This window comes from Pseudorasbora parva, chromosome 9 (assembly GCF_024679245.1).
Source record: "Pseudorasbora parva isolate DD20220531a chromosome 9, ASM2467924v1, whole genome shotgun sequence".
Taxonomy (NCBI): Eukaryota; Metazoa; Chordata; class Actinopteri; order Cypriniformes; family Gobionidae; genus Pseudorasbora; species Pseudorasbora parva.
The window spans coordinates 39,156,951-39,169,722 of record NC_090180.1 but is presented as its reverse complement, the minus strand read 5'-3'; the positions used below and the strand labels follow the sequence as shown (position 1 = coordinate 39,169,722).

Sequence of the window (12,772 nt, the reverse complement as noted above, 5' to 3'; positions counted from 1 at the left end):
TTATCATGGATAACAGACACACAAGCTCACAGACAGAGTTCTGCATGAAAGATGATTCTTTCTTTTGTGTTCCACAAGAGAGAGAGAGAGAGAGAGAGAGAGAGAGAGAGAGAGAGAGAGAGAGAGAGAGAGAGAGAGAGAGAGAGAGAGAGAGAGAGAGAGAGAGAGAGAGAGAGAGAGAGAGAGAGAGAGAGAGAGAGAGAGAGAGAGAGAGAGAGAGAGGAGAGAGAGAGAGAGAGAGAGAGAGAGAGAGAGAGAGAGAGAGAGAGAGTAATTGTAAATAGTAAACTCATCTCAGTAATTGTCTCGGAGATAAATCAACATGAAAAAGGGTAATGTAGCTCTATATTGTGTTGAATGTCTTCTGATCCATTCATCATTAGAGCATCTAAAGTTGGCCCAAATGAGAGATGGTTCAACCACCAGCACTGTTGGGCTTCATTAACGGTCACCCCACTGGCTGTTCATTTATAAACATTAAACCAAAATCAGACACAAACTCTCAGCGGCTGAAACCACAGACCACCAGCTACTACAAACACACTGACCCCTCAGCGGATCTTTCCAAAATAAACCATTTGAGGAAAGCCACAGGGTGTTTAGAAGTTTTTCTAAACTTCACTTAGAAAATGCTTTTAAATAAAATATTAGATTACTAACAAATAAACACACAATATAGAAGCACAATTCTCTACAATGTACTGCACCCTTATAAACATAATTGCATTGATTCTAGCTGATTTATAAGCAGGTTACAGTTTGGGGTCTATGTAAAGTGATCATGGTTTAGATACGAGAAGGATCCTCCTCCTCATGCAAACTATGATTCATCAAGTTGAAGACGTTGAAGAGATGTTTCCTATTTTGTTATTAAAGGATATACAAAAAAAAATACCTGTATTTTCTGTAGAGTGTCCAGTTGTTATGCACTCCATACCTGTGGTTCGGAAACTAACCGATCTGCAAAAATGATTATTTCAGAAGTCATTATGATACTGCTGTCATAAAGCGTATTAAGTCAGCGGCAACCTTCCGGTCTCTCTCTTAAAGGCCAAGACGGAAGTGACTCGAACTGTAATTCATTGACTGGACGCTAGGCTGCCTCCAAAAGGGAGTCAATTCCATATATCATCCATATTAAACTTTACAGCAGCATTTTTTTTTTACAACCTAGTACAAAAAAAAGTATTTTTTGTCTGTACAGCTAATTTTGGCCTTCTTGACAACTGTGATGGGTGAATTTTTTTTAAATAACTCATCCGTTTAAATTATATTAAGCCTTAAAATTCTGCATAATAAAGGGTGTGGCCACTTGAGTGACAGGTGGATTGTCATTATTTACTCACTGACGTTGTTCTTAACCTAGTCTTTCTTCTGTGATACATAAAAGATATTTGAGAACATTTTTGGTAACACTTTAGTATGGGGAAACACATATTCACTATTAACTATGACTTTTTGCCTCAATAAACTCCTAATTTACTGCTTATTAATAGTTAGTACGGTAGTTTTTGTAGCATTTAAGTTTAGGTAATCGGTAGGATTAAGAGATGTAGAATATGGTCATGCAGAATAAGGCATTATTGTGCTATATAAGTACTAATAAACAGCCAAAATACTAGTAATATGCATGCTAATAAGCAACTAATTAATAGTTAATAACTGAACCTTAAAATAAAGTGTTACATTTTTTTTGTGTTGTTTGGTTCTCAAAGTTCTTCAAATATATGTTGAAGGGTCAACAATCCCTTTAACATACTGTGGACTACGTCAACATGCAGAGGACAGTGAATCAGAGGTCAAGCAAAAGTACAGAAGCACATACAGCTTACTCAAACATAAAGGTCAGAGGGTACAGTAGACAATAATCAGGTGACACACACAAAAAAAAGCTTGATTAACATTCACTCAACTTGAATGCTACAAAAATGTTGTTTGTAACTGAAATAAATCCATTTCCCATCCCACAGAGGTTGCGTTTCCTTACAGCAGCACATTGCTACCACTTATTGCTCTCCTCTTCACTCATTTATTTATTTTAATTAGCAGTGGTGTCACACTCTCTTTATCCATCTATAAGCTGCGAGTTTGTTTCTGACGCTTTGGTTTTTCTTAATCCCAGCTTTTTTTTTCCACGCAGCGTGCCAGGGAATGCTGATAATGAGCTTAAACTTGTGTGTGTATGCATGTGTGTGTGCGAGTTCTCAGCGTGAATGCTGTGGGATTAGTCAGATGTTTACCCTCTGTGAGCGTTTGGCTGCTTTAATTGGCCTCTGCAACGTTCATTCTTTAAAATTCCCTACAGGGCTCATAGTCAACTCAGCAAGAGTACACACACACACACACACACACACACACACAGAGTTCGGCAGGAGGAGGGAAGAATGTTGATTACACAGGGGCTCCATCACTGCGGTGGGAGACCAGAGACACTGACAGTGGCCCCATGGTCATCAGCTCAGATATGAACAGGAAGGGCTCAGATATCGTTTCTCACAACGGCTGAAAAAAAAACATAAATGGTGTGTGTGTATGTACGTTGTCGCTCTCTGACTCAAATCTAAGAAGTCAATTTAATAAAACCTGAGAGAATCAAATCCCAGCTCAGAGAGGGGGGTCAGGAGTGGAAATGAATAAGAGAGATTGAGTTTAATTCATTTAAACGGCCCGTCTTACACACACACACACACACAGGCATTCATCCCTCTTATTTTCTCTGATCCTTCCAATAACAATAAAATCCTCAGAGCGATTCAAGGAAAAAAACATACCAACAGATCACAACAACAGAGATTAAACAGATTACAACTTGAAGATCACAAACACACGTTCTAACAAAGCCGCGTGTAGCCTGGTGGGTGGACAGAGACCCCAGAGAGAGAGATATTTATAATTGAACTTACACCCTCAGGCATCAGCCACCGCTCGGATCTGCACACTTACACTCCACATACATACATATGTTCTATCACATATATATGTATGTATGTATGTATGTATGTGTGTATATTTATATATATATATAAATATAATACTTTCGCAAGGCACTGTGTGTATATATATATATATATATATATATATATATATATATATATATATATATACAGTGCCTTGCGAAAGTATTCGGCCCCCTTGAACTTTGCGACCTTTTGCCACATTTCAGGCTTCAAACATAAAGATATAAAACTGTAATTTTTTGTGAAAAATCAAAAACAAGTGGGACACAATCATGAATTGGAACGAAATGTATTGGATATTTCAAACTTTTTTAATAAATCAAAAACTGAAAAACTGGGCGTGCAAAATTATTCGGCCCCCTTAAGTTAATACTTTGTAGCGCCACCTTTTGCTGCGATTACAGCTGTAAGTCGCTTGGGGTGTGTCTCTATCAGTTTTGCACATCGAGAGACTGAAATTTTTGCCCATTCCTCCTTGCAGAACAGCTCAAGCTCAGTGAGGTTGGATGGAGAGCGTTTGTGAACAGCAGCTTTCAGTTCTTTCCACAGATTCTCGATTGGATTCAGGTCTGGACTTTGACTTGGCCATTCTAACACCTGGATATGTTTATTTTTGAACCATTCCATTGTAGATTTTGCTTTATGTTTTGGATCATTGTCTTGTTGGAAGACAAATCTCCGTCCCAGTCTCAGGTCTTTTGCAGACTCCATCAGGTTTTCTTCCAGAATGCTCCTGCATTTTGGCTCCATCCATCTTCCCATCAATTTTAACCATCTTCCCTGTCCCTGCTGAAGAAAAGCAGGCCCAAACCATGATGCTGCCACCACCATGTTTGACAGTGGGGATGGTGTGTTCAGGCTGATGAGCTGTGTGGCTTTTACGCAAACATAACTTTGGCATTGTTGCCAAAAGTTCAATTTTGGTTTCATCTGACCAGAGCACCTTCTTCCACATGTTTGGTGTGTCTCCCAGGTGGCTTGTGGCAAACTTTAAATGACATTTTTTATGGATATCTTTAAGAAATGGCTCTCTTCTTGCCACTCTCCCATAAAGGCCAGATTTGTGCAGTATACGACTGATTGTTGTCCTATGGACAGAGTCTCCCACCTCAGCTGTAGATCTCTGCAGTTCATCCAGAGTGATCATGGGCCTCTTGGCTACATCTCTGATCAGTCTTCTCCTTGTATGAGCTGAAAGTTTAGAGGGACGGCCAGGTCTTGGTAGATTTGCAGTGGTCTGATACTCCTTCCATTTCAATATTATCACTTGCACAGTGCTCTGTTTAAAGCTTGGGAAATCTTTTTGTATTTAAATCCGGCTTTAAACTTCTCCACAACAGTATCTTGGACCTGCCTGGTGTGTTCCTTGTTCTTCATGATGCTCTCTGCGCTTTAAACGGACCTCTGAGACTATCACAGCACAGGTGCATTTATACGGAGACTTGATTACACACAGGTGGATTCTGTTTACCATCATTAGTCATTTAGGTCAACATTGGATCATTCAGAGATCTTTACTGAACTTCTGGAGAGAGTTTGCTGAAAGTAAAGGGGCCGAATAATTTTGCACACCCAATTTGTCAGTTTTTGATTTGTTAAAATAGTTTGAAATATCCAATAAATTTCATTCCACTTCATGATTGTGTCCCACTTGTTTTTGATTCTTCACAAAAAAATGACAGTTTTATATCTTTATGTTTGAAGCCTGAAATGTGGCAAAAGGTCGAAAAGTTCAAGGGGGCCGAATACTTTCGCAAGGCTATATATATATATATATAGGTCTGTCACGATAACTACTTTTTGTTTTGCGATATATCGTCCCAGAAATAATTGCGATAAACGATATTAATGTCATTTTAACAATGAATTTGTTTTATGACAATGAATATATGATCCTAATATAACAGCATAATAATGCAAGTAGACCTACACACTTCCAAATGACAACCATTTAATTCTTTAGATCATGGAAATTAAGTATAAAAAATATATTATCCTAAATGAAAATAAAAAAATGGAATAAATAGTAAATAAACATTTTCTCTTGTGAAACGGCTTTAACAAATCATTCTGCGTTGACATTTATATGTGCACCGGAACAGGGGATTGCGGCTTTGAAATCGAGTCCATTTGGGCTTATTCTTCCAAACTGTCAGTAGTAGTCAGGAAAACACTAATGCCTCAAATGGTGCCTTTTTTCACTTGTCGATAACCGCTCTGTGTATGAAGGAACTGCCCAAGAACCACTTTCACCTCAGTCTCAGAAAACATACAAGATGACAGCACAATCGAGTAAAATGTTGGTGACTTTCATTAATACGTAAATATAACAGGCGATATATTGCATCACAAAAAAATTATTGAGGTCATGTACATATACAGAGAGAGGGAGGGGGATATAAGAACCTTTCAGTATGCACAAACATCTCCTAAAACTCCTCACCTTGAATCTTAATGCATTATTACGCCTCAACTAGACTTGAATTGGGTTGGTTTGTGTGCATTTGTGTGTGTATAAGCCCTTTATCAGACTCCAAAAAGTAGTTCTGCTGACTGAACAGATATATTTCTCATTTACGTAAACGTTCTGCACTGAGGGACTTAAACCATACTGCAGCTGACAGCCAGAATGCAGCAAAGCTCTGATTTCTGGGTCAGATATTCTCTATATGTGTGTGTGTGTAGGTGTGTGTGTCCAGCTAAAGCAGTGACACTGTAAAAAATGACTCTATTATAGTTTGAATTTTCACTGTAACCTCTTTCACAACTGATCTCTGGCATTGTTCTGAGAGTTAAGAGACTAACTGATGCCTCTAGAGTAGACTGCTCATGTTCTGGAACTAACTGCGCATTTCAATAGTTTACACAATACGAGAAGATTACTCAAGAAAAAGGACTTGGTCTGAAACTAGCCAAAGTCTCTTCTGTGAAATGTGTGAAGCGCTTTTCTACCGTCAGCCCAGAAACCTCACAGTGCTTCACTAAAACCCACCGTCAAACAATCCCATCATATCATCAACAAATAGAAGTTTTTTCAGAAAACGAATCAGAAAGAAATTAATGGAAACTATCCAGATGATAACAGCGGCCGTTTGTTGGTAGATTTAGAACCCAAGCATCAATGTTTTACCACAGGTTTGCAATAATAAGTGATACATTGATCATGATGAATTAATTTGTCTCAAGAATGTACATTAGAAATAAAGTGGTATTTACCATTATTTCACAAAAGAAATGTATTTGTAGTCACAGGACAGTATCTTTACATCACATTTAAAAAGAATGATCAATTCTACTAATTGTAGCACTCTCTCCAGTGACATTCCCCATACAGTTAAGCTATATTTTCCATTGCTTTATTTTATGACATATGAACTAAATATGGATATAAAACAGTCTTGTATAAAGAGAGGAGATGTACTGACAGATAAAATAAATACACGATTGCGATAGCATATGTGATTTGTCTGATTTCTTCAAGCCGTCGTATTTACCATGTTTACTATGGTAATGGTTAGAGTGCATAGTCTTTTGCATGTAAATACTTCTGCCTTATATGGTGATCAGAATCCACATTGGATCACATACCCTGGCCGTGTGCCCTAAGGAAGCCCCGACGTGGCCCGAACAAGTTGGGGAAGTAACAGTGGAAACACGACTACTGTGTGTGCAGTTTAGACTCTGAAAGTGTAATTTTTTTTTCTATAAATGTATGATTTTTTTTGGATTAAAATAAAAGTTGTGTGCATTATAATGATGCAAAAATATTAATAAAATGAATAATATATATATATATATATATATATATATATATATATATATATAGCTGATTGAGGCAGATATGACATATGATGGCATGATAAGGACGTCAACAGGAAACCGTCTATAGTGTCATTAATATAAATATATGATAAAGCTGATTGGCTGAAACACAAAAAACAGGAAGCTATAAGATCACTATATGCGCTATACTGTTTGTACACACACACACACACACACACACACACAGTTTCCCTTATGTTTCCATAGAAGCACACCCACCCACACATTGTGCACCCGATCCACTTCCCTGTGCAGATTTGTGAGGATAATTCCCACAGTCTCATTCTCTGCATCTCTGTGGAATGACACCCATTTCCTGTTCCCTAAGGGTTCTTACAGGAAGTGTCCTTCCTGTCTCTCTCTGCCTGTGTTTGTTTTAGTCTCAAGAAAACATGCAACCCTCACACTACCCAAACAAAAAATTCTCACAATCTGGGTTTTATGAAAGCCCTCGAGAATGCTTTCAACACTTTATACAACTTAAGCAGACACATCTCAGAAGGAGTGTTTAGAATAGCATCCTGACTTCAAAAGTCACAAGTTAATTCATTAATAACTCAGGAAGTGGAAGGACTATGATATTTAAAAAAAAAAAAATATTACAGTAAATACCTGTCTGGCGTGGAGGGTTGTCCGTTGCGGCCGTTCTGTTTGTGTGTGTACGGTGAATCTGGAGGTGTGTGTATCCGATGGTACCCGCCATGTTCCAACGAGCCGATGCCAGCATACGGAGGCTCCTCGGGAGGAAGCGAGGTCAGGGTGGAGCGGCTGAAGTCCTGGATCTCAGCATAGTCTCGTTCTCTGGCCTGACGCTGCCGAATCTCTCGCGTTTTAGCCTGGATCCTACATTTTAAAAAAAACATTAAAAAAGAAATAGCTAAATACACATCAAAAATAACAGAAAAGGAATAACGGACAGATCAGGATGAACGAAACAGTAAAAATGAGGAAATGTCCTTATCCGATATGAAAATATCTGATAATAATTGCACTTGTTATGATGTTAATTATAAAGTTAATATTAAATTATTTTTATTAGCATTTCTCTTTTATGTCACTGTTTGTTGTGGACCCCATTGACTTTCATTAGGTGAAAACTCTCCTTTTTGTGTTCCACAGAAGTCAGTCAGTCATATTGTCAGATTCAGAAACAACAGGGCTGGTTTCTTCACGCGGGACGTAAAAAAACACAACAAAACATACTCAGACACCTTTATAACCTCCATCAAAAGCATGATAAATGAGCGTACGAGAGAGAGATTAAGAAAGAAATTGAAAGAGTGATGATATCTCAGCAGGGTCTCACAGGACAGAAGGGAAAACGGGAGGGGGTTCACATGGCATTATTAATAAAACAACATGAACACAGACACACCTGCAGGCAAACATGCACACGATGATCTCAAAACATATTATACAAGCATAAAAAATATAAAAGCACCATAGTACTTTGACAAAACACAATGACAAGACAAACAACAGGACTCAAACAATCATGAAGGAAGAGGGTGTGAGGAAGTTGGTACGGCTGGCAGGTGAAGTGTCAGGAAATGCCACTGATTAAAGGCTGATGATGGGGAGATTAGCCCTGACTCTGTGTGTGTGTGTGTGTGTGTGTGTGTGTGTGTGTGTGTGTGTGTGTGTGTGTGTGTGTGTGTGTGTGTGTGTGTGTGTGTGTGTGTGTGTGTGTGTGTGTGTGTGTGTGTGTGTGTGTGTGTGTGTGTGTGCGCGTGTGTTCCCTACGTTATGGGGATTGCCCCACAAAGATGGCAATATCCGAAATTCTTGTCCTTATGGGGACATTTTTTCAACATCTTATAAATCATACAGAAGGAGTTTTTTTGAGAAAGTAAAAATGCAGAATGTTTCCTGTGATGGGTAGGTTTAGGGGTAGGGGCAGTGTAGGGGGATAGTAAGTATGGTTTGTACAGTATAAAAACCATTACGTCTATGGAAAGTCCTCATAAAACATGGAAACACTACATACACACGTGTGTGTGTGTGTGTGTGTGTGTGTGTGTGTGTGTGTGTGTGTGTTTGCGCCCTTGTTTATATTACATTGTGGGGACCAGCCAGCTGTCCTCACTTTTCAAAAGGCTTATAAATCATACAGGATGTGTTTTTTTTGAGAAAGTAAAAATGCAGAATGTTTTCTGTGATGGGTAGGTTTAGGGGTAGGGGCAGTGTAGGGAGACAGAATGTATAGTTTGTACGGTACAAAAAAACATTACGTCCATGGAGAGTATTCACAAAGATAGTGAACCAGAGGTGTGTGTGTGTACCTCTCTTGTTCTTGTTTCATTCTGCGCATCTCCTCCTCCGATACATGAGTTTCCTCTGGCTTCCACTTTGCACCATCCAAACGCTCGTCCTTGCGGTACTTCCCAAATCTTGAACACACACAAACACGTTACAGGTTGATGGTATGTTATAATCAAGCATTCTTCTTGATTTCTGTTTCAACATCAATTAAAAAGCTCAATAACAGTGCATCTTAGTTATGGAAAAAAAGAGAAATAGATGTTTTGGAAGCTGCATTCAAATGCAACTCAAAATACTGAGTAGTCACATGCCAGCCCCTTCATTTTTTTAATGGGCATAATTCTTCTGAAAAAGCTCTTAAACCTGTCTTCTCCAATTAAACCGACATTAAAGCTCTTAATCCATCTATTCTAATTCATTTAACAAACTAATCACCGTTTTGCAACTCTGCAAAGCGGAGTCCTTTTTTTCTGCAAATCTTTGCTTTATCAAGCAAATAGATTCATTATTATTCCGCTGACATGTGCACGTGAGATGACTGAGGTGCGAGTGAGAAGGCTAAAAGGAGTTTTTCATTACGTTTGTATGCGTACAGTACGAGTTGTGATATTCGGCGGCGCTCATTATTATGTAGAGCGCTCATTAATATGTAGCAGGTAGCTTTGGCTCAGCGAGGCAGATGACAGCCATTAAAACACTCCACTGCCCCAGAAGCGGTCTAAAATATTCTACGTTTTCAAAAACGATTTATCTATTGCTGACAGATTCGAAAACTTCAAATGAGCTCCGTTCTTGCTTTCTCTCCCCTCTAGTCTCCTCGTATCTCTCAAACTTTGACTCTGACTGTCTATTCTGCCTAGAGCTCAGGAACATACGGTCACTCCAGAGCACACAAACTCACAGCCCATCAAAAATATATATATATTTTTAAATTATTGAATAGGAAATCGAAATACTAGTGAGATGTATAGCTGTTTGCATACACTGATCAAGCATAACATTATGACCACCTTCCTAATATTGTGTTGGTCCCCCTTTTGCTGCCAAAATAACCCAGACCCTGTCGCCGGTTCTCCACTGTTCTTTCCTTGGAGTACTTTTGATAGATACTGACCACTGCAGACTGGGAACACCCCACAAGAGCAGTTTTGGTGATGCTCTGACCCAGCCGTCTAGCCATCACAATTTGGCCCTTGTCAAACTCGCTCAAATCCTTAAGTTTGCTCATTTTTCCTGCTTCAAAAACATCAACTGAGGACAAAATGTTCACTTACTGCCTAATTTATCCCACCCACTTACAGGTGCCGTGATGAAGAGATAATCAGTGTTATTCACTCCATATGTTATGAAGGTCTTAATGTTATGCTTGATCTGTGTATATACACTACTGTTCAAAGTTTGCTGTCAGTAAGAAATGTATTATTTTATTCAGCAAAGATGCATTAAAATGATAGTACAGACATTTGTAATTTGTAATGCATCAAATCATTATATTAGAATGTGACTCATGAGACTGGAATAATGATGCTGAAAATTCAGCAGGAATAAATTAGTATTTTGGCATTTATTTATTTATAAAGCAACTTTCAGGCTACACAGTAACTCCAAAGTGCTGTACATTACAAATAATGTAAATAAAACAAATAATAATACAATAACAAAGACAACAGAACACCCACCAATAAATCACCCATTAAAATAATGTATTAAAATGACTAGACAGTACTTAAAGGTATTTAAAGTCGGAGAAGAGTGCCAGTTGTTCCATAATCTTGGACTAGATCACCCTTCAGTTTAAAACACTCTTTCAAAAATATATTGAATAGAAAATAGAAAACTGTTGTTTTAAATTGAAATAACATTTCACAATATGGTAAAACTTTAGTTTAGGGTCCAATTCTCACTATTAACTAGTTGCTTATTAGCATACATATTAGTAGGATATCAGCCATTTATTAGTATGTATGAAGCATATATTAATGCCTTATTCTGCATGACCAGATTCCACATCCCTTAATCCTAAACCTAACAACTACCTTAAAGGTGCACTATGCAGCTTTTGTCCACTGGAGGGCGCCTATGCAAAACAAATGCGTAGTTTGATGACGCAAAGTGTGAGCGCAGCATCTTGGGAGATGTGGTCTTCTCATCACAGCCGGTGAAAAATAGGACTCGGGCAGAAATCACGTTCATGCATGCGGTTATTAACATTACTGTAGTCTAAAGCAGAGCAGGACCGAGTGTTATGGACCTGAGCACAGCTGCTGGAGCGATTGTTAAACAAATACCCGCCTTGCGAATACCGGGACTTTTATTATGACGGGACGGGACTCATTTGCCGGGCGCCTGCACAGATCCGCTCTTCCGGTTATGATTTTGAGGTAATGGAGCTCTGTTTATCATATTAGATACATTTAAGTTTGTTTAAAACGATGTTATGACGTTACTCCGTGCGTTCAGTTGTTCACACTGCTAAGAATAAAGCGCTCCTGCCAAATAAAAGCCGAAACCGAGGGTAGCGCAGATATGACGCAATTGACAGGCGACTCTCTCAAATGCAATGCTGCAACGTCCCTGTCCTTAGTTAAAATAGCAATTTTCTCACAATTTACAAATAGTTGGAAACATCTGGGATATTGTAGGTACTCAACTGAACAAAATATATAACACTGGCCTAGTGGTTTTTGGATATTTTACTGCAAAAATACTACATAGTTCACCTTTAATAACGATTAATAAGTAGTAAATAGGAGCTTATTGAGGCAAAAGTCGAAGTAAATAGTGAGAATTGGACTCTAATCTAAAGTATGATCCACAACCTGACTGATTTTACTAGGCTATATTCATATCATCGTATGTATTAAATGTGGCCTTGAGTATTAGGGGACTTCTTTCAAAATCATAAATTCTTACAGACCAAATGGTGATGTAAGCACTGAAAATACACAAATATTGTACGAAATTGTGCATTTTTCCATTGGATATTTTCCATCAATTTCCATCGTTTTCAGTAATGTATATTTAAAATCTAAATTCCTCTTGATTTTCAAGCATTCTGGGACTACTTCAATTGAAATAGACATCTGATGATTTAAAACAAATGATTTTTCATTTATGAGGTAGCATAAGTGATGGCAACTGCAGCTCATATCTAGAAACCAGGACCCATTTGTTCAAAAAGCAGAATTATCTAGATTTGGAATTGTCATGTTTTGCTCTCCAGGATCAGGTCTATCTTACTTTTGTGCCAGCTGTTCAAAACAAAATAGGATTGGATCACCCTGATCCACATACAGGGTTTTCCAGATGACCAAATCTCCAAATGAGGTTACACTTCCCGGTGTAGGCTGCTAGTAAAGAACAACAGGTAGAAGAGTCATTTTAACTGTTTTTATATAAAGAAAAAAAAATCCCTTTAAACAATCAGACCCGTATACAGAGGCACTAAAGGGACATGGTGATGAAAAATGGTGAGAAAATGTTATATAATTTGTTATATAATTTGCATAATATTAGTTATATTATTTACAGCTGTTTGGTATGAAAGCTTATTTCCAACACAGAATAAAAACAATAAAAAAGGTAATTGCGACTTAACTCACAATAGCGAGATATGAAGTCAGAATTGAGATATAAACTCGCAATTCTGAGTCTTTTCCCCACTCAGAATTGGACTTTATAACTTGCAGTTGCTAGTTTATATCTCACAATTATGAGAAAAGTCACAAAAT

The 12,772-nt window shown here is 38.1% G+C and overlaps 1 protein-coding gene across 2 annotated transcripts in view; it reads right to left on the bottom strand.

Annotated features, from left to right (window-relative positions):
* The window catches only part of pard3ab (par-3 family cell polarity regulator alpha, b), a 119,950-nt gene that overhangs the window by 25,124 nt on the left and 82,054 nt on the right, over positions 1-12,772 (bottom strand). For both annotated transcript variants that reach the window (XM_067452562.1, XM_067452563.1), the window contains 2 exons: positions 9,062-9,169; positions 7,392-7,622 (listed from right to left, as the gene is read on the bottom strand). In XM_067452562.1, the coding sequence (XP_067308663.1) occupies positions 7,392-7,622; positions 9,062-9,169 (339 nt within the window). The remainder of the gene's footprint in view (positions 1-7,391; positions 7,623-9,061; positions 9,170-12,772) is intronic.